At 42.9% G+C, this 23,516-nt stretch overlaps 1 protein-coding gene across 1 annotated transcript in view; it reads right to left on the reverse strand.

The window, feature by feature from the left end:
* LOC126473945 (HEAT repeat-containing protein 3) overlaps positions 1-23,516 on the reverse strand; it is a 289,729-nt gene that overhangs the window by 16,743 nt on the left and 249,470 nt on the right. The window contains exons 10-11 of the mRNA XM_050101306.1: positions 18,842-18,969; positions 617-732 (exon numbers count right to left, since the gene is read on the reverse strand). Coding sequence (XP_049957263.1) covers positions 617-732; positions 18,842-18,969 — 244 coding nt within the window. The remainder of the gene's footprint in view (positions 1-616; positions 733-18,841; positions 18,970-23,516) is intronic.

Consider the following 23,516-nt stretch of genomic DNA (forward strand, 5'->3'; position numbering starts at 1 on the left):
CAGCCCGCCCGCAACTGCTCAAAGGAATCTAATTTAAACAGTTGTCACGTCACGCAGATCGGAGGCAATTTGTTGTTATGAAGCACTGCATAGTCTTCCTGAAGTCTTTGGCAAAAACTTGTATGAGCACTGTGTTTTGTTGTTGTATATGGCGCATTTCCTTTTCAACTTAAGTTTTATTTTCATTTTTTTCTCTCTCGTTTTGCTGCTGCAGTATTATTCTGCAGTAGTGGGAAACAGTAATCTCCTATGTTAGAGTATTGGTTTTTAAAAGTCAAAATCACAAAAATTTAACTGAAAACTAAAACAAAGAAAAATTCCCAGAATTCAAAATAATTCCCGGGTTTGTCCCAGTTTTCTCCCGGATGAAAAAATTCCCGGGTTTTTCCCGAATCTCCTGTGTCGTATACACCCTGTTGTACATCTATAATTTGATAATATGTCGGCACAAACACTTTCTGCCTCAAAGACATGCAGTGCCAGAAGTTAATGGAAAGTACACAAATTCTTGGGACTTATAAAACATGCGAGTAATAGTGAAAGTTTTTAGAAATTAGACATGAAATATTAATTAAAATAATACAACAAAAATGTGAGTAGTATTTCATGCATTTACCTTCAAATCTGACTGGGTCATATCCTTAAAACAACTGGGTGCAAGTGGTGCAGATTTTTGAAGGATTGCTCGCATAGCAGCTGTTACAGCTTCCATCAATGCAGTGTCATTGGAATCTGAAGGAAACAAGAATCATCAACATATACACACTGGTTCAACAAACTTTTAGAGATACCCAAGGCACACTACTGGTAGCAATCTGAAGAGTGTTAAATGAACAGAAAACTATTTCTGGTATAGCCCGACCAAGTGAAGCACGTGCCTGAGAGACAACAGAATAACTGTATTTTTTTTTTTAACTATTTCGGAATTTGAGTGAGCAACCTGTCCTTAAACACTAACAAGCCAAGATATTATTAGCACCTGTTTAATAGCATGTTCAGCCACCTACGGAACGCAACACAGTGGTGATTCTGGATGGCATGGTTTGACAAGTTCTAGGTATATTTACAGATGTATGTAGCGCCAGATATATACACAGAAGTCACACAGTTTTTATGGTGGCATGGTAGTGTCTTCAGTGTTCCATCAGAATCAAATCAGGTGAACTTTGTAGCTAAGAAAACAAAGAGAATTCACAACCATGTTTCTCGCACTACTGTAGCATGATTATGGCTTTCTGATGAGGACAGTTAGCCTGCTGGAAGATGCCTTCCTTGTCAGGAAAGGTGAGAAAGAATGCAGATGGTCTGCAATAATGTTCACATAATTCACAGCTGTCACTATGCCTTCGATTACTGCCACAGGTCCCAGGAAGCACAAATGCATTCCCATTCTTTGGGAATTTAAAAATGTATTCAGTTTCCTTCTTGCTCATTTTCTGTAGGTTTATGTAATGTAATAAAATCAGAACATCAGCTTATAAAAGTTCTGCATACTTTGCTCAGCTTAGTAGATCATTAATAGTTTCACTTAATTACATAAAATACACTAGTAAGGCAAAAAATTATGACCGCTGCCCACTGAAACGTTGGATGCCGTCTGGCAGCATTGCAGGCATGTGTTGTGGTAACAAAGGTATGTAAGCAGAGCAGACATGAAAGGGGATCACCTTAGCGAAGACTGGGTCGCAAAAAGGGAAATCCATTGAGATAAAAGACTGACAAAGGGCAGATTACTATTACGCAGAGCCTGTGAACACGTATCTCTAAAAGGGTGAAGCTGGTTGAATGTTCATGTACTACTGTCATGAGCATCAACGGAAAGAGGGAGGAGGAAAGTGAAACCACCACTAGGTACTAAATCGTAAAGTAGGATAGATGGTGATCTGTGGCACCTCTGCCAAAAGAGCAGAACGCTAGTGCACGTCCAAGTGTTTTGGAGCACACCGTTCATAGTACATTGTTGAAGATGGAGCTCAGCAGCAGACCACCCCTGTGTGTTCATAAGTTGACTCAACGACATTATCAATTACGGCTGTAATGAGCATGGGACCATTGGGATTCGACCATCAATGAATGGAAACATGTCAGCTCTTCGGGTGAATCACATTTTTACTACACTATGTTGATGGTCATCTCCACAAATGTTGTCATCGAGGTGAATGGCAGCTCGAAACGCGCACTTCGCCACAGAGTGGCTGGTGGGAGCACTATTACGCTAGGTGAGGCATTGTTCTGCACTTGCACGGGACTGTGGTATTAATCGAAGGCACATACTGACAGCTCTGAGGCACGTGCATCCCTTCATGCTTCATCTTCCCAGTTGGTGATGTCATCTTTCAACAGTATACCTGTGTGCATCTTGGAGCCAAAATCATGCTACAAGTGGTTTCAGGAGCACTATAGTGAACTAACATTGATGTCTCAATGACCAAATTCAGGTAATGTCAATCCTACGGAACCCATCTGGGTCCCATCATCGTGTACACAAATGACCTGAGCACAGACATCTAATGCCACATAGCTCCACAAATTACCAGTTCCACAAATTATGAACAAACTGTCGGGTCACTGATATGTAGAATCAGTGATGTATTTCGTTCCAAAGATGGACAAATAAGCTATTAAGCAGATGGTCAATGTTTTGGCTGATCAGTGCATTTAACATCCTGAGAACCTGTCTTCTGTCCTGATACTATTTGTTCTGACGGTTTCCTACTCTCTTCATGTAATGTTTTGTTTTAGCATATCCAATAAAACTGATTGTTAAAAAAAAGTGTTAAGTATATTCTAATTTTGAACATATCATATCAAATCACAATAATTTACATTATTGGGAAAAAAGAGAAAGAAAAGGAATTTTATGTTAAACCTATTAAGGGGACCACACTGTTGTTCAGAAGAGAGAGAGAGAGAGAGAGAGAGAGAGAGAGAGGAAAAAAAAAAACCTGGTTTTCAGTTTTCATCATATTTCGATAGATTAAAGTTTTATTTAAGTACTCTGAAAAGGATTTTGATGAAAAAAATATTTTTCGAGCATTTAAACAGCATTTTCCTACCACGTGTGTTTATGTGCCATGCCCACTTTTCTGCATATATTTTAGATCTTTATATCCCCTACATTGCACGTAAGGGATTTTTTTTTTTTTTTTACTCCCGAGTGTGTTGGCTATCCTTGGAATGCAACAGTCAGTATTCCTTTAATTTCTGCTGTTTGTAAACAATACACTTTCAAACATGCGGTTAGTTTTGTTCAAGTGTGATAGTGAGTAGTAGTTATACTTACATTTGCAGTGCTTGTTTACGTGTATTTTGTTGTGTTTACTGAAGATGACAAAATGTAAAGGCATTTTCAAGAAACGACCATTTAGAGGAAAGAAGTTTAGAAAGCTTTCTGTACAAGAGATTATGTTGCCTGGCAATGATGTGTCTAATTGTAATTCTTCAACAAGTGCATCATCAAAGAAGCTCTCACCATTTCAAAAGTGTTACAATGAATTTACTGTAAGTGACAATGGGTGCAGTAACATTATTATAAATTTGAGAATATTATCAGGTGTAATTTCTAAATTTGTGCAATGTAGACAGTGTGGAGAGTCACAGAATGTGAAAATTTGTGGGAGTGCCAGCGGGAGAAAAGGCCTAGCAATTGCTTTGGATTTAATTTGCATTAAATGCTCAGCTGTGATTTCATTTATGAGTTCTTCAAAACCAGATGCAAGTGGCCCTTATGAAATCAATATAGATTAGTTTGTGCCTTATGATCCATTGGTAAGGACATGGCTGCACGGAGAACATTTTGTTCGGTGATGAACTTACATCTACCACCAAATAAATTTGAAAAACTGACTGTGATATTAGAGAAAGCTGTATGTGAGGTCAGTGAGGAAAGCATGAAACTGGCTGCTAGGGAAACAGTGGAAGAAAACCGTGGATGTTCGGATATTGCAGTTGCACTTGATGAAAGTTGGCAGAAAAGAGGACATACTTCTCTGAATGGAGTAGTGACTGCCCTGAGTGTAGACACCGGTAGAGTGTTAGATGTGGAGATAATGTCTAAATATTGCAAAAGTTGTAAAGTCAATGAACAAAGAACATAACTGTGTGGCTAATTTTAGAGGAACAAGTGGTGGTATGGAAGTTCATGGAGTACAACAAATATTTCATCGCTCCGTAGAAACAAGACGCATACGGTACATCAGGTATTTGGGCGATGGTGACAGTAAGGCATACAACATGTGGTGAACTCTAAGCCAAATGGAGATGCCATTATTAGCAAAATAGAATGTGTAGAAACGTTTTGCAACAGGGCAGAGAAAACTAACTGTTGATATGAGAGGAAAAAAATTAGAAGATGGAAAATTGTTGACCAGACAGGGTCAGTTAACTAAAACTGAAATAGAAAACTTGCAGGTCTACTAAGGGCAGGCAATTAGGAGAAATAAAGAAAATCTGGAGGCAATGAAGAGAGATGTTTGGGCCATATTCTTCCGTAAGTCCTCTACTGATGATAAGCCATGTCATGGATTGTGTCCATCAGGAGAAAATTCGTGGTGCAAATACAATAGGGCTCAAATAACTGGAGAATCTTGCAGCATTCTCTTCCTGCTGCTGGTATTACAGCAATTAAACCTATTTTCAGAGACTTGGCTCATCCTGACCAAAGGAAATGTCTGCATGGGCAGAGACAGAACCCAAATGAATGTCTCAACAGCATAATTTCGAACTGCCTTCCTAAAACTGTATTTGTAGGCATGCATACAATGAAACTAGGAGTTCATGTTGGTGTTATTACATTCAATTGTGGTAATATTGGAAAGTGTTGGGTACTGAAAAAGCTGGAAATTAATGCTGGTGAAAATATGATCACTGGGCTGCAACATTGCGATAAAATGAGGATAGCCGATGCAGACAGGTCTGCATCTAATACGGCCAAGAAAGCAAGACAAACATCCAGGAAGGTGAAAAAGGAATTGGAAAACCTGCTAGAGGCCAAAGAAGGGCCACCATATGCAGCAGGACAGTATTAATTCACTGTAAGTAACAAATCTCAAATTTTTTTCTTTAAAGTCAGTTTCCCGCAAACTAAAATTTTCAGTACATATGCCCCATTATATCAGAAACCATCATAGATAAATGAATGAAATTTTCAGAGACTCTGCATAACATAAAAAGCCACCTCTGGTACTACATTCATTAATATTCCACAATTGCAAAGTTCACAAAAAGAATTTTCTGCAGAAAACAATTAATATTTTTTGTTAATACATTTAAAAAAATATTTCTTAGAAACTATAAAAGGGATAAAGAAGATTTTAGTACAGTTGACTCCATTAGCATCACATTGTTGTGGTCCTTAGTCCAGAGACTGGTTTTGATGCAGCTCTCCATGCTACTCTATCCTGTGCAAGCTTCTTGATCTCCCAGTACCTACTGCAACCTACATTCTTCTGAATCTGCTTAGTGTATTCATCTCTTGGTCTCCCTCTACGGTTTTTACCCTACATGCTGCCCTCCAATACTAAATTGGTGATCCCTTGATGCCCCCAGAACATGTCCTACCAACCAATCCCTTCTTCATCATGTAACATACAGTAAAAATAATAAGGTCCTGCATCAAATAGTTTTTTTTCAGAAATGGGTCAAATACTTGCCTAAATTAACATGGGTTAGATAGGCAGGTTGTGGTCCCTTTAATGAAAAAATAACTCACCAATCATATATTTGACAGTTTTCAAATGGATGCAGCATTTGAATTTCAAATTTCTCTTCTGTGACTACATGTCTGGAATCTAATATAGACACCACCACAACACAAGACATTTGAAAATGTTCACATTTCCTGCACGCAAGGAAAGCTGGTTTGTGACTACATTACATAGGGATTTTAAATTCTTCAGAATATCTACATGACTGAGGCCTGTCAGTTCAGGCATACGTAACACCCTTTGCATGTCAACTTTAATAGAGTAAATCACCATCATCCTATGGCTAAAACAAGAATATAATGAACATAGACTGTTTTCAATATCTGGCCATAAGCTAATTTTGTTGGTGCGACCCACTGAGTTACAGTATTTCCTTCATTTCTGCCTGAAATATTTATCTTCTCACATTTCTCAATAGTTTTCTGGTTTGATTACTAAAGTCCCTTTCACACAATAGTGAAGCTTTTAACTTTAAATATAAGTTGCAGTTTTATGAGATGTCACATTTCCCTCTTGCCGAAAACAGTAGACTTTTAGAGATATTTAATGTGGTGCATCAAATGAACTACATATTTTCAATGTAGGAAGGTATAAACATGAAAACCACCAGATACGGCATTTTTCGGTTAAAAAGCACATAAACACTGTGCATGCTCAGTTCTTAATATTACCTAATCACAGTACAGGACATTTTTGTCATGCAAACATGTTTGTGAAGGTAAAACAGAATATCAAGAACATTTATTTCAATATCTATTCAATTGTTTTGAGAATGAAACTTGTCACAGCCTAATCTGTTGCACAGTCTGAAGTCTAGTTTAAGTTGAAAGTTGGCAGTTTAGTTGAGAGTTGGTAGACCCAATTGTACAGTTCCATAAGACCATCATACTACTTGTACAGTATATTTTAATTTCTTCATTTGAAGTACATTAGTGTCCTTGACAAGAGCTGCTGATAAAATTTCTTTAGTTAACAACTAGTTTCAGTCCACAGGTAATCATGAGATGTTATTCAAAAATTTATGAGCAGTGGTGGACCACATTCTGAAAATATATTTTAACTTCTTCAGTTTGTCATATGTGAACAGAAGACTTGATTTTTCCTGTGCTGCGATTGGATGATAGAAGTGAACTGAGCAGATGCCATGTTGATTTATGTGTTCGCAAAGATTAAGTGCAATCTTCATTAGCTTTTGTATTTATACTTGTGCAGCCTATTATGAAAATACATGGTTTAATTTATGCAACACATTAAAGATCTCTCATGAATGCATCATTTTTTTTACAAAATGGTGGGTAAACGTGTTGGGAAATGTGATATTGGTGGCTAAAACTGTTGACAGAAAGGAATTTGTTGAATGTAGGGTATTTTAATTTGATTCGGATGAAAATCCATAATTATTTACCAGGAAAATGGGCTGACATTTAAAAATTATACGAGTACACGAACCACCTTGAGAAGAGTCGCTACCAAATTTCGAAATTCAATAACTATGTTACCAATACAGGGTGTACACGCGGACAAGGAGAAAAAATTCCTGGATTTTTGCCGGATCTCCTGGTTAAAAATACATTTTCTCCTGGGTGAAAAATGCTTTTGCCATGTTGAGTTACAGTATACTTTCCCTCAGAACTGTAAAACTTTTCCTTTGATAGGATATGGTTTTATAAAGCAGCATAGAATTTCCCGGCCCTTTAGAAAACGATACTCAGGGGGAAAAAAAACACGTTTTGGAAAGAGCTCTGATGTGCAGCAACATGTACGCTACATATTTTCATATTACGAAAGTATAAATTCGAATTCCACCAGCAGGTAAAGTTAATGGTTTAAATTAATATACAGTGTTGCTATAAGAAAAGCAAAACTTTCGCATATATTATTTGTCTTGAAGATTAAATCTCTGATCTTCTGGGCTCGAAATTCTTCTAAATGGCTCGTTATCAAAGAGATGATTTTTAAGAGAGACCAAACACACTGTGATTTAAGAAATCCATCGTACATTCTCGCACATAGTTCATCTCGCGTAAAAGGAAATTTACTTTGAAAATAACACTTTCCTAACAACAATTCGCAATATTTTCCCATGACCTGTTACAAATAGATTCATTTCAGCAGTTGTCAGAGAGCGCCAGATAAGATGCATCACTGCGCTTGCGCAGCTAAAGTGATGTAGGAAGCTGGTATGTTCGTACGTGTAAGACGTTAAAAGATCTTACATTATGTCATAAAAGAAACAAGACATCAGAGGATACTCCAAGAGTGTCAGAATTTCGTGAACCATTCTACAATGCCTAGTTCGCCTTACAGTGCACATTTAAATGGCTCTGAGCACTATGGGACTTAACATCTGAGGTTATCAGTCCCCTAGAACTTAGAACTACTTAAAACTAACTAACCTAAGGACACCACATACATCCACGCCCGAGGCAGGATTCGAACTTGCGACTGTAGCGGTCGTGCGGTTCCAGACTGAAGCGCCTAGAACCTCTTGTGCCACTGTACATTTGTATGTCCAGATTTTCAATGAGGAAGGCCTTGGCCGGATATGAAGCTTTTCAGTGTGGTTTTTGGGACGTAAATTTTCTTGGAGCACCAGTACTGTATTATCTCATGTTTGGTTCTTTATTATGGCATAATGCCATACGTGCTAAAAGATGAAAACGTGCACCTGAAATGCAGCGAACAGTTGAAACTAGCCAATAGTGTGGAATAAATAGACTGCCTCAGCAGGAAAGCTTAATAAAAGCCAAATTTAATAATCAAACCGACAAAAATAACTTCACTGTTCTGCAAGGTGATTAATGCTTGACTGTCAAAAAGGTGGAAATAAAATAAAATCTGAAACTAGTAACATAGTTTACCCTTCCGTAATTATGTGAATGTATTTTAATACACTTGATAGCTCCCAGCCACAGAAATCCGTCTTGTTTTCATTTGACATGGGAGCAGTAAATGAAGAGGAAACAGAAAAATCACTAAATGTAAAAATGGGTCATGTGGAGACTAACACCCCCTCCCCCCAACTATAGCTCAGACTGCTCTGCACACCAGAACGTAAAAAAACAAAGACTTTTCAAAAATAACTTCAATTTGTAGCGCACATTTTTCTGAAGAGTCTGATACATAAAAGATATATCTTTGAGGAAATGTAAGAAATGTTATTTGGTCTTGAGTGTGCAGTGAGGTGCCACCCATCATCAAACAACATTGTTACACTGCATGTCACTGTATTTCGCTCTGTGGTACTCAAATGTCTATATTTTGTAATGAATGCCATCAAACTATTTCAGGACAGTGGAAATTAAAATGTCCTGTAGCGCCTCTCCTGCTCCCAGTCAGCTGGTTTGACATCCTGCCCTCTTTATTTATTTACTTAAAAAAAAAAAAAACCACCTCGCACTTAATACTGGATAGGATTATTTGTAATCAGGAGAACAAGAACTCTTCAGAAAAACTGGACACTTTATTGCCTATTAGCTAATAACTTGCTCTTCTGTGTGACATAAAATTAAATATAGGACACCTAAAACCAGTAAAGACAAGAGACAGGCAAGACAGTACACGTTTCTTCAATCCTTAGGTCCTAGCAATTTCTCTCTCTAATCTTGCTACAGCTTTACATGGTGTGCTTTCCTTTCTGTGAAAGGGCTTGGTTGGTTGGTTTGGGGGATTTAAAGGGACCAGACTGCTAGGGTCATCGGTCCCTTTTTCCAAAGACAAAAAACACCCACAGAGAATAAAAACGAGTGACAGAATAGAGCACAGACGACACGTAACAAGAGAAACTGAGACAAAGACCAGACAAAACGAACTAAAAGCACACAGAGTGTGACGGTGGTTGGCCGACCAGAGAAATAAAAAAGGAAAAGCCAACCACTAGAAACACATTAAAAAAAACAATTTAAAACCGGAGGCCAAAGGCCAGAATCAACACAAAACAATAAGAGAAAAACAGAAACACTCAGATTAAAGAATAAAAACCCCCTGCCCGAATAAAACGTAAAACTAAGTCAGCCATAGTCGAGTCATCTGTTAAAAGGGCAGGGAGCGAGTCAGGCAGTGCGAACGACTGCCTGAGCGCGGCTAAAAACGGACACTCCAATAAAACATGAACTACGGATAAAACGGAGCCGCAGCGACATAGAGGCGCGTCCTCACGGCGCAATAAGTGGCCGTGCGTAAGCCGAGTGTGCCCAATGCGCAGCCGGCAGAGGACAACAGACTCCTTGCGAGAGACCCGCAAGGAGGAGCGCCACACACCGGTAGCCCCCTTGATGGCCCGAAGTTTGTTGCGTGAAGGCAGGGCGCGCCATTCAGTGTCCCAAAGGTCCAGAATTTTGCGGCGTAGGAACGCTCGCAAATGTGTCTCCGGGAGGCCAACGTCCAGAGATGGTGCACTAGTCGCCTCTTTCGCCAGCCGGTCAACATTCTCGTTGCCGGGGATCCCAACATGGCCTGGGGTCCACACGAAGACCGCAGAGCGGCCGGAACGCGCAAGAGTATGCAGGGACTCCTGGATAGCCATAACCAGACGGGAACGAGGAAAACACTGGTCAAGTGCTCGTAAACTGCTCAGGGAATCGCTACAGATGACGAAGGACTCACCTGAGCAGGAGCGGATATACTCTAGGGCTCGAAAGATGGCGACCAGCTCAGCAGTGTAAACGCTGCAGCCAGCCGGCAAGGAACGTTGTTCGAAATGTTCCCCTAGAGTGAGCGCATAACCGACTCGACCAGCAACCATCGAGCCGTCGGTGTAAACAATGCCAGAGCCCTGATACGTGGCCAGGATGGAATAAAAGCGGCGGCGGAAGGCCTCTGGAGGGACCGAGTCCTTCGAGCCCTGTGCCAAGTCGAGCCGAAGGCAAGGGCGAGGAACACACCACGGGGGTGTACGCAGAGGCGCCTGGAAAGGAGGCGGAACAGGGAAAAACCCAAGCCCGCAGAAAAGCTCCTTGACGCGTATGGCGATCGGACAACCCGACCGGGGCCGACGTTCCGGCAGACGGACGACTGACGGCGGGAACAGGAGACGATAGTTAGGATGCCCGGGCGAGCTTAGAACATGGGCAGCATAAGCGGCTAGCAAACGTTGGCGTCGGAACCGCAGTGGAGGGACACCTGCCTCCACGAGTAAGCTGTCCACAGGGCTGGTGCGGAAAGCACCAGTGGCAAGGCGTATCCCGCTGTGGAGAATTGGGTCCAGCACCCGCAACGCAGACGGGGATGCTGAGCCATATGCCAGGCACCCATAATCCAGACGGGACTGGATTAACGCCTGGTAGAGCCGTAACAGGGTAGAGCGGTCGGCTCCCCAGCGGGTGTGGCTCAAACATCGCAGTGCATTGAGATGCCGCCAACACGTCTGTTTGAGCTGCCGGATATGAGGCAGCCAAGTCAACCGGGCATCGAAAACCACCCCCAAAAACCTGTGCGATTCCACCACCGAAAGAAGTTCGCCGTTAAGAGAAAGCTGCGGCTCCGGGTGGACAGTACGTCGCCGGCAGAAATGCATAACGCAGGTCTTGGCTGCCGAAAACTGAAACCCATGCGCTACAGCCCAAGACTGTGCCCTACGGATAGCGCCCTGTAGCTGACGTTCAACAGCTGCAATGCCGGGAGAGCTGTAATAAAGGCAGAAGTCGTCAGCATACAGGGAAGCGGAGACAGAGTTTCCTACGGCCGCAGCAAGACCGTTAATTGCTATTAAAAACAGACAGACACTTAAAACGGAACCCTGTGGCACACCGTTCTCCTGGACGTGGGAGGAACTATACGAGGCCGCGACTTGCACGCGGAAGGTACGACACGACAGAAAATTGCGGATAAAAATCGGCAGAGGACCCCGAAGACCCCATCCATGAAGCGTAGAAAGAATGTGATGACGCCACGTCGTATCGTACGCCTTCCGCATGTCGAAAAAGACAGCGACCAGGTGCTGACGGCGGGAAAAGGCAGTACGGATGGCCGACTCCAGGCTCACCAGATTGTCGGCGGCGGAGCGGCCTTTACGGAACCCACCCTGAGATGGAGCCAGAAGGCCCCGAGACTCCAGTACCCAATTCAAGCGCCGGCTCACCATCCGTTCAAGCAACTTGCAAAGAACGTTGGTGAGGCTAATGGGACGGTAGCTGTCCACCTCCAGAGGGTTCTTTCCAGGCTTCAAAACGGGGATGACAATGCCTTCCCGCCATTGCGACGGAAACTCCCCCTCGACCCAAAGACGGTTGTAAAGATCGAGAAGGCGCCGCTGGCAGTCCACTGAAAGGTGTTTCAGCATCTGACAGTGGATGCCATCTGGCCCAGGAGCGGTATCAGGGCAAGCAGCGAGGGCACTGCGAAATTCCCACTCACTGAATGGAGCATTGTAAGATTCCGGGTGGTTGGTGCGAAACGAAAGGCTCCGACGTTCCATCCGCTCTTTAATGGAGCGGAAGGCCTGGGGGTAATTCGCAGAAGCGGAACTCAGAGCAAAATGCTCTGCTAAGCGATTTGCAATGACGTCGGAGTCAGTACAAACTGCTCCATTCAGTGAGAGCGCAGGGACGCTGACAGGTGGCCGATAGCCGTAGACGCGTCGAATCCTGGCCCAGACCTGCGATGGAGTGACATGGAGGCCAATTGTGGACACATACCACTCCCAGCACTCCTTCTTGCCTTGGCGGATAAGGAGGCGGGCCCGCGCACGCAGCCGTTTGAAGGCGATAAGGTGGTCGAGGGAGGGATGTCGCTTGTGACGCTGGAGCGCCCGCCGGCGATCTTTAATCGCTTCAGCGATCTCAGGCGACCACCAAGGCACAGCCTTCCGCCGAGGGGACCCACAGGAATGGGGAATGGCAGATTCGGCGGCAGTAACGATGCCGGTGGTGACCGATTGAACCACCGCATCAATGTCATCGGTAGAGAGAGGCTCAAAAGCGGCAGTGGAGGAGAACAAGTCCCAGTCAGCCTTATTCAGAGCCCATCTGCTAGGGCGCCCAGAAGAGTGGCGCTGTGGTAGTGACAAAAAGATCGGAAAGTGGTCACTACCACACAGGTCGTCATGCACACTCCATTGGACAGACGGTAAGAGGCTATGGCTACAGATTGAAAGGTCAATGGCGGAGTAGGTGCCATGCGCCACACTGAAGTGTGTGAAGGCACCATCATTTAACAGCGAGAGATCGAGCTGCGACAATAAATGCTCAACGATGGTGCCTCGACCTGTTGCCACTGACCCACCCCACAGAGGGTTATGAGCGTTGAAGTCGCCCAATAGCAAGAAAGGTGGCGGCAATTGGGCGACCAGTGCAGCCAGGACATGCTGCGAGACATCACCATCCGGTGGAATGTAAAGACTGCAGACGGTAACAGCCTGTGGCGTCCACACGCGTACAGCGACAGCCTCTAAAGGCGTCTGGAGAGGGACAGACTCGCTGTGCAGAGTGTGAAGGACATATATGCAGACGCCACCAGACACCCTTCCATAAGCTGCTCGGTTCTTATAATAACCCCGATAGCCACGGAGGGCGGGGGTTCGCATTGCTGGAAACCAAGTTTCCTGGAGAGCAATGCAAAAGAAAGGGTGAAGGCTGATAAGTTGACGGAGCTCAGCTAGATGGTGGAAGAAACCGCTGCAGTTCCACTGGAGGATGGTGTTGTCCATGGCTGGGAAAGGCGTGACGGGACTGGGAAGGCAGATTACGCCACTGGGTCACCTGCTGCCTCCGATGGAGCATCCGTGCAAATGCCATCCATTGCGTCCGCGGGACCGGCAAGAGCGAGGTCCTCAGCGGACGCCAGAATCTCCACCTCGTCCTCAGAGGCAGAGCTTGTAGGAAGCGGCGGGATCGGTGCCACCGCATTACAGTTGGTCTTGGGGACTTTCTTCTTTTTGTGCTTGTCACGCTGTGCCTTCGGCGCTTCAGGCTGCATGGGCTTCACTGGGTCAGTCTCAGGGACAGACGACGACCGCGAGGCCCGACGACCAGGGACTGGCGGTTGTTTCAACCACGTGCGGGCGTCCGCTTTTCCGCTGGTCGGAACTTGCGAAGGGAGGTCCCCAAGGGATCCCTTCCTGGCGAGAGCAGCCGAAGAAGTCTTACGCTTCTCCGGCTGGGAAGGGGGAGCTGATGTCCCCGAAGGTTGGGAGGGAGTTGCTCCTGAAGAAGATGGAGCAGGAGCAACAGGGTGTGAAGTGCCCCCCACAAGCAAGGGGGCCGGTGGATGCTGACCGATCTTAGAGCCGATTCGTGACGACGGGAGAACCGTCGTTGCAGCAGCGGCGTAGGTGGACGGCATTGCCACAGGATGGAGCCTCTCATATTTCCGTCTAGCCTCAGGGTAGGTCAGCCGGTCCAAGGTCTTATATTCCATTATCTTCCGTTCTTTCTGCAATATCCTACAGTCCGGCGAGCAGGGGGAATGGTGTTCTCCGCAGTTAACACAGATAGGAGGCGGGGCACATGGAGTATCGGGATGCGAAGGACGTCCGCAATCCCGACACGTCATGCTGGAAGTACAGCGAGATGACATGTGCCCGAACTTCCAGCATTTAAAACACCGCATCGGAGGAGGGATATATGGTTTCACATCACAACGGTAAACCATCACCTTAACCTTTTCGGGTAAGACATCACCCTCAAAGGCCAAGATGAAGGCACCGGTGGCGACCTGATTATCCCTCGGACCCCGATGGACGCGCCGGACGAAGTGAACACCTCGTCGTTCGAGGTTGGCGCGTAATTCATCATCGGACTGCAGAAGAAGATCCCGGTGGAATATAATACCCTGGACCATGTTCAGACTCTTATGCGGCGTGATGGTAACGGAAACATCCCCCAACTTGTCACAATTGAGCAACCTCCGTGACTGGGCAGAGGACGCCGTTTTTATCAACACCGATCCAGACCGCATCTTGGACAAGCCCTCCACCTCACCGAACTTGTCCTCTAAATGCTCTACAAAGAACTGAGGCTTCACGGATAGAAAAGATTCCCCATCAGCTCTGGTACAGACAAGATATCTGGGCGAATACGTCTCAGTGTCACGCAATGCCTGTCGTTCCTCCCATGGTGTGGCGAGGGAGGGGAACGATTTGGGGTCATAAACGTTACCTTTAAAATGGGCTCTCGAACGCTTAGAGACTGCTGACGGCTGGCCGCCAGCGACAGATGATGTACCACGCTTCATTGCGGGTCATCCGCCCTGATGCCACCTACTCCGACCAAGGGCCCTCCCCACGGGCGCCACCCAGCCACAGCAAAGGCCACCTGGCAGGATGGCCATTGCCGGGAGTCCTGATGCCCCAGGGAGATGGGCATCTACTCCTTGGCATACGTGGGGAGTGAACGGCGCAGGCATCAGTAGAGCGATCCCTGTGTTGTCAGGGGGCTACAACCAAGAGGGTACATGGCGACCCCACCACAACGGACTGGCTACCGTGCTGGATCTTAGGTGCAAAAATGGCCAAGGTCGTCGTCATAGTTAAAAGAAACACTGCAGAGTGCAGCGTGGTAATCGCCCAAGAGATCGAAAACGAGCGGGACACCATTGCAACGACGAGAAAGACGGCTATAGGTCTAATTGCACGAAGGATACAATGCACCACGTAAGGTGCCCTTCCCCAATTGGCTCGCTCTTCGGAATAATTTAGATAGATGGAGGTCAAACCCGAGAGGGGACCATCACATAAGGCCGAAACGTTTGAGACTCCTTTTAGTCGCCTCTTACGACAGGCAGGACTACCGCGGGCCTATTCTTACCCCCGAACCCGCAGGGGGGTCTAGTGAAAGGGCTATTACCTTATCAAAGTTCGTGAAACGTTTTGCTACATGAAACATCAAAATGACGTTGTCTAATACTGAAAAAGCTGTTAATACAAATAGTACCCAAGACTGTGTGGTTTCTCGATCTGATTATGTCTATTTTGTCACTTTGTGCTGGAGAAAACAAAATAGGCCTTTCTAATATTTCAGCAATTGTAACACACACCAAATATATGAGACTGTTTTGGCAATAATTATCATTTTTATAATATGTCAGAACATAATTCACGAAGTACCAATACGAAATACCTATTTGGCCAACTACAAGCAAAAAGCTTTACATTAGGAAATAGTTTCACATTTCATTCATACACTCCAGTTTCTCATGCACGAGACCGAAAAGTAGTAGAATGATATTTTTGTATAAATCGTCATATTCTTCCATAATTTGTGTGATGTCCCCGTTTCTTCTCCTTTCTTGTTCTAACAAACAGTCTTATCATCACTAACTCTGTAACTATTCCTACCACTGTCAAAACTCATTCTCCAGTTAACATCACTAACCCTGCCACAATCACTGGTTTAGTTATTCAGTGATTATTCTCCGGTTAGGCGTACAATGCGTTTTCCGCACTACTCCCAGAATGGAACTTAAGCGGCTGCTAGCCGGGGACTACAACTGGCCCTCTCTTTTAACATGTCTGCTTGTGTCTGTTTGTGTGGATGGATATGTGCGTGTGTGCGAGTGTATACCTGTCCTTTTTTCCCCCTAAGGTAAGTCTTTCCGCTCCCGGGATTGGAATGACTCCTTACCCTCTCCCTTAAAACCCACTTCCTTTCGTCTTCCCCTCTCCTTCCCTCTTTCCTGATGAGGCAACAGTTTGTTGCGAAAGCTTGAATTTTGTGTGTATGTTTGTGTTTGTTTGTGTGTCTATCGACCTGCCAGCGCTTTTGTTCGGTAAGTCACCTCATCTTTGTTTTTACCTGTTAGTCATTTATATTCACTCTGGTAGTCTGAATCTACAGATTTCGCTAGTAATTATAACAACGCTGAACATTCGCAAACCGAATCAACCACATAAACAAGCAGCACTTGGCATTCACCGGTTCGGCTTTATTCCGCTCAGCTCGTATGGCCCCGCCCCATTTTGTATGCAGGAAAGTTTATTTCTAGATGTGATGAGGATTCCCCTGGCAGAGACATCACATACACTATGCACGCATTCAAAAATCAACTTATAATAATTCTGAAATAAACTTAGAACGTGTTCAAAAACCAGCAGGGGTGTGTTTCAAAATCATATGAATAATCGATATACCGACGTGTGCTGGATGCTAGGTGCTTTGTGAAACAAGGACCCCCCCCCCTCCCCCCAAATATGAATTTGCCCCCTCCCCTGGACATTGCCGCCTGGTTCAGATACCCTGGTTTGCCCTCACTCCCCACAAGATCCGGGCCTGCTGCACACGCGTGAATCTGGCAGCTTGGGCGTGCCAGCAAAATTTTTTCTGGGTACCATGTGGCTGCTACTGCTGCTTGCACAGCCACCAGCCACATTTCTGTAGCCAGAAGCGGGAGAAGGTACTACTCATATGCGACTCAACTGTGCGTGTGCATGAGCCTGCTCGTAACTGATTAAATGAGTCTAATGTAAACAGTTGTGACATCACGCTCATCGAAGGCAATTTGTTGTTATGAAGCACTGCATAGTCTTCCGAAAGCCTTTGACACATTTAGCTGTTGGCAGACGCTTGTACGAGCACTGTGTTATTTTATATGGCGCATTTCCTTTCCAATTTAAGTTTTATTTTCGTTTTTTTCTCTCGTTCTTGTTTTAATGCTGCAGTATTATTCTGCAGTAGTGGGATACAGTAATATCCTTTGTTAGAGTAAATTACAAAAATTTAACTGAAAACTAAAACAATGAAAAATTCCCGGAATTCTAGAAAATTCCCAGATCTCCCAGTTGTCCCAGGTCGTATACACCCTGCAACATCTGTAAACTGCTCCCTCGGATTTATAACTTTTTACAAGGGAACAGGAAAAATATAAAATGTTGCAGCATTTCATAGAAACTCCAAATACCATGTTATATATTGAAAACTAGCAATTTTGCAAATCATTTATGTGAAATTTTGCTGTTCCTATATATATTTCACTGGGGAGCTCCAACAGGATTCAGATGAATAACAACAGACACAGTGTTGCAATGTGACATGTTCCACACACAAGAGGATCCCCTCTTTTGTGGGTCTATGGAATGAATAATTAATCTAATAACTAATCTAAATGTAATTGGATGTAATATCATCTGACAGAGTCCCCAAATTTTCAGAATATTAGTGTCATATGCTTGTACATTGCCGTTTCTCGTAATGAGCAACACACCTTATTGAAACAATTGAGAATACTTCAAGACATATTGCATGAGGAGAAATTTTGTGTCCAAGTGTTCATCTAAAGGTTTACTTTAAGACATTACTACCATGATTGGCATCATCTCACTGTGGAATGTATGTCTGTTATTGAAGCACTGCATATAAAAAATGTGATCTTTAGCCATGTTCCAAGTGTGGTAACACTACTTCTACCAATCAGACTGGGAATTCTGCAGAATCATGCTAAGTTAAAATGAATTATGTTACTTTACAGGATATAAAATGTAGGCTGGCAATGGCAAGGAAAGCGTTTCTGAAGAAGAGAAATTTGTTAACATCCAGTATTGATTTAAGTGTCAGGAAGTCATTTCTGAAAGTATTCGTATGGAGTGTAGCCATGTATGGAAGTGAAACATGGACGATAAATAGTTTGGACAAGAAGAGAGTAGAAGCTTTTGAAATGTGGTGCTACAGAAGAATGCTGAAGATTAGATGGGTAGATCACATAACTAATGAGGAAGTATTGAATAGGATTGGGGAGAAGAGAAGTTTGTGGCACAACTTGACCAGAAGAAGGGATCGGTTGGTAGGACATGTTCTGAGGCATCAAGGGATCACCAATTTAGTATTGGAGGGCAGCGTGGAGGGTAAAAATCGTAGAGGGAGACCAAGAGATGAATACACTAAGCAGATTCAGAAGGATGTAGGTTGCAGTAGGTACTGGGAGATGAAAAAGCTTGCACAGGATAGAGTAGCATGGAGAGCTGCATCAAACCAGTCTCAGGACTGAAGACCACAACAACAACATGTTACTTTTACCAAATAATAACTTGAATATAATTTTACCACAAAAAAATACTTTATCCACAATAAAGGAGGCACGAACTACAGAACAACAAAGTCTTATCAATGACTTCTGAATTATACATTTCAATGCCTACTTTCAGTAATATTAATATTTCACAACTACACGAGTCCATACATAATCATAAGATTATGAATTGCACATACCTTCTCTGAGTGTTGCAATGTCTACCCACATTTTGTAAAGACCTTTTTCACCTTCAAAATCTGATACATCAAGGCAGGTCAGAAGATTATTTAAACATAGAAGTGCTCGGCACCTCACCACTTTGGCTCTGAAATCAGAAATGGATGAATAAATAACTAACGTTTTTTATAAACTATGGGAGGGATGTTGACAAGACGAAAAGAGGTAAAATAGTGACATTCTTGTAACCCAGACTGAGTCAATGTGCAACTGACTCTACAGTTAGTCATTACCCACAGCAGGCCCCACGTCATGTGGACTAACCACCGGATCTGTGTATTCTACTGCACTCCTGACTAAGGTCATCTGCTGCTAAGCCAGGAACACTGCTGAAATCAACAGTGCATCACATCCACTGATTATGGACAGAATATTCTACGCTGGTGACAACTACGACTTTCTGGAAATTTCTTAGTGTATTAATCTACTCACATTGATGACTCAGCTAGACTACTTTTGCTCAGTGTACAATGTAATGTTTGTTTCCCTGTGCTTTTATCAATAACTGCTTTATTATTACATAGAGGGCCCAAATTAGCTAATTCTACACATTATACAATAACTCACTTCACTATAAAATCAATGTTTCAAATTTATCTCTAACTGCAATCTTCACTTTTCATTTTGAAGAAAATTGCAAAACACCTCACCTCCACAAATTATTCACAGAAATCTTTTAGAATGAGTAAACCTTAACATGAAAAACGATCAGCACTCTCAACACAAAGCAGAGAAATTGCTCAATGCTTTTAAGCAGTGAAAGAATCTACCATGTGATTCTATCAGTACCAAGTTCTTTTATATGCATTAATTGTCACATGGAAGGTAGTAATGTACAATTTGACATTAGAGATAAGATCATATCCTCAACTCTGACAATACATTAAAATATACAACCGAAAATAAACTATTAAGCTGATTGGTGAGCAGATCCCTTCTGCAGTTTTTCAGATAAGGCTAGGCTAAAATTAATGACAAAAGAAGAAATTACTGCAGAGAGCATTTCACACTGGTCAAAAGTAATTTGCACCATTTGTGGTACTCACACACAGTAACAAGTTTGTCAGTTGTAGTTATGCAAGATGAATTGGACTACAGGGTGTGGCGCAGGAACTTCCTTATTTAAAAAATAATAAATCAGAAAGTATTAGAGACATCAATTTAATTCTTTTTTCTTTACAAAGAGTAACATCTAATGTTTTGTTCCATTAAGTTTTGAAAATGATATCTTTAAGGTGGCCTCCGTTCAGCTCAATGCATTTGGAGAGTCAAAATTGGAAGTTTTGGCCCACTTTTACCAATATGTCTCTGTAGATGTTGGCAGTAGCAACATGAATATTGTTCCATAGCTCAGCCAGGGTCTGCAGGCGATTGGTATGCACCAAGAATTTGAGACAGCCCCATAAGAAAAAGTTGCATGGCGTTAAATATGGTGAGCGTGCTCATCACTGGGGATCACCTCCCAAAGAGCTGAGATGATAAGGGTAGTGTTTGCCTGACATGGTCATCAATGTTCGTGCCGTGTGAGCTGTGGCGCCATCTTGTTGGAACCAGACGTCATGCACATCCATTTCTTCAAGTTCTGGAAGAAAAAAATTGTTCAATCATCTGAACATAATGCTCAGAAGTGACCGTCACTGCCTTATTATTCTCTTTGAAAAACCATGGGCCAGTAATACCAACTTTAGATAGTGCACACCAAACAGTCACATGTTCTGTATGCAGGGGATGCTCATGAAGTTCTTGGGGGTTTATATCACTCCAGCACCACATCTTTGGTTTATTTATGCAGCCCGACAAATGAAAATGGGCCTCATCACTGAAGAACATTAAGGCGTTATGAGGCGGCTCATCGATCAAGGCTTCATACGCATTTTTTCGTGAAACAAAATCACGTGGGTGAAGTGTGTGAACCACTGATAGTTTATACCGATGAAATTTCAACTCTTCATGAAGAATTCGAGTCACTGTGCATTCACAAATAGCAAGAGCTGCTGCATGTTTGCGTGCAGATCACTTGGGGGAATTCAAAATCGACATCCTTAAGCTCTCACTTTTCAGGCGTTCTGGCGGTTCTTAAAGGTCCTGGTTTCTTTTTCTGCACACTTCCAGTATCCATACATAAGGTGTCTACTCACAAAACAATTTATTTCCCATCAGGAACGTGACCTGCAGGCGCGATGTCGAACTGTTTCCTGAATGCATGCCGAATTCCCATGACCAAACGCCCAATTCCCATGACCAAACGCCCATTCGAAATGTAGGCCGCAATGGCGAACACGCGCTCCTCTTTTGCTCACTGCATAATCACTACTAAACTAACTTTTTATAAGAATTAAGTCTCGCACTTTTTATTGCACTGAAACCCAAACAACGAGTAACAATAATGAGTAACAGCACTGTGTGCCGCGTGTTTCAAATAAGGAAGTTCCCGTGCCACACCCTTATGTGAGTAGTCACAATAAAAAAAATATAAGGGCCAATCAAACTGTTTCCATTTGAAGACCTTGCTGCAGCACATATACAGTGTAGTGCAACTGTGATGTGGATACACAAGCTCCGACACGCAAGCTGTGGATTAGAGTGGCATGTGTGTCTTTCCAACGACTGTGCAGTACATGTAAAAACTTTAACTGTGGTGGTGTCATTACTGAATGCGTCCAAACAGGACCAACATGCTGTTGTTCTCTTCTTGGCTGCCAAAACACAAACTCTGGTAGGTATCCATCACAGAATGAAGAATTGTGTATGAGGGAAGCATGTCTGTTGGAAACCACCATTGCGGAATGGTGCACTAAGGGGGTGCTGCTTTCTAACTACATATGTCCCCATATTGCAAATGTCAAAGTGGAAATTACACCAACTCACGTGGGAGACACTATCACCTGCCCTATAGTCCTGACCTCTCCTCATGCAATTAACATGCTTTTGGTCCACTACAAAAGGCCTTGAAATGTCAATGATTCCTGTCGCATGGGGACATGCACGGCAGGCAGTTACAGACTTCTTCATGCGGCATGACATGTTTTTTTACCAAACACGTATCTTCAACCTGGTGGGTTGGTGAGAGGATTACCTCAATGTTCTTGGCTACTTTGCCTGATTGGCATACCAATTCTGGACTGTATGACCTTCAAACAGGAACTCTTTGATTGCTCCTTATACATTAAAAAAAAAGTAACTAAAACTGAATAATTAGAAAAATGTGTCTACTAAAAGAAGAAGAATACCTTCCTAACCAATTAGTTTAAATAGTGGCCCCCATAACTGGTGAACAGAAAAATACAGTTCAGAATCTTCTCCACGTTTTGATTGACAAGTTGCTAGTTGCCTTCTTGTCAGTATACAACCTCAAAGACAGTGAGTATAATTTGGCAGATGCTCCAACTGACTAGGAAATTAATCAGATGCAAAGACCATTCACCCTGCATATTTCATAAGCAGAAATATGCTTCTTTCACCAACTGAAACTTAAGGTTTCCCCTCTCATCAGTTCATTAGGCTCCAACTTCGCAATGCTGAAACTGATTGATTGCACATGGTGCAATCTGCCAAATTTGTTCTAACAAGTCTGCTTGGTTGTGCATCTTTTGTCCCAACACCACATGGCTCTGACAGGAAAGATCTCCTCTTCTACTGCCAGTGGACAAAAATTTTATCATCGGCTATTTTATTTTTTATGACTATATTAAAGCAAAACCAGAATTTCAGACAAATTTTAAACTTGTGCAACGTGTCAACCGTTCATTGCCATCAGCTCCCAATTGCATTCATTTTGCAAATATATTGATATGTTGTTGCATTGTTCATCTAAAATTTTATTTGATGGAGCTCACCGTGTCAGTCTATCTTGTGCACGTCTCATCACCACTGCGTACCTACAGCAACTTATGTCCATATGAACCTGCTTACTATAGTCAATCCTTGGTTTCCTCTTACAATTTTTAACCACTGTACTTCCCTCAATTAGCAAAGTGACTATTAATTGATGGGTCAAGCTGTCCCTTATCAACCAACACCTTATTTTAGTCAAGTTGTGCCATAAATTGCTTTACTTTCCGATTCAATTCAGTAGCTCTTCATTAGTTATTCAATCTATCTATCTAATCTTCAGTAACATTATATTTCAAAATCTTTTACTTCTCCTTGTCTGTACTGTTTAATGTCCATGTTTCACTTCCTTACAAGGCTCCACTTACACAAAACCTCTCAGTAAAGATTTTCTAATAAATAGCTTGTCATCAGATGTTAAAATACGTTTGGCTATTGCCAGTTATTTTACTGCTCAAGTACGAAAACTTATCTACTATTTTGATGTCTCATTTGCCTTTTGAATTCCCTCAGTATTGCCCAATTTAATTCAACTACACTCTGTCTACCCTCAGTTTCACCTCTGCTGATGTTGATCTCGAAACCTATTTACAAGACACCATTCAGTCCATTCAGCCGACATTTCAAGTTATTTTTTGTCTCAGACAAAACTACAATGTTTTCAGCAAACCCTAAAGTTTTTTTATTTATACTCTCTGAACTTCAAATCTCTTTCAATATTTCTCTTTGGCTTCCTTTACTGTTTGCTGAAAACACAGAATGATTTACAACCCATGGGACAATCAAGGATAATAATAGTATTTT

Source organism: Schistocerca serialis, chromosome 4 (assembly GCF_023864345.2).
Source record: "Schistocerca serialis cubense isolate TAMUIC-IGC-003099 chromosome 4, iqSchSeri2.2, whole genome shotgun sequence".
Classification (NCBI taxonomy): Eukaryota; Metazoa; Arthropoda; class Insecta; order Orthoptera; family Acrididae; genus Schistocerca; species Schistocerca serialis.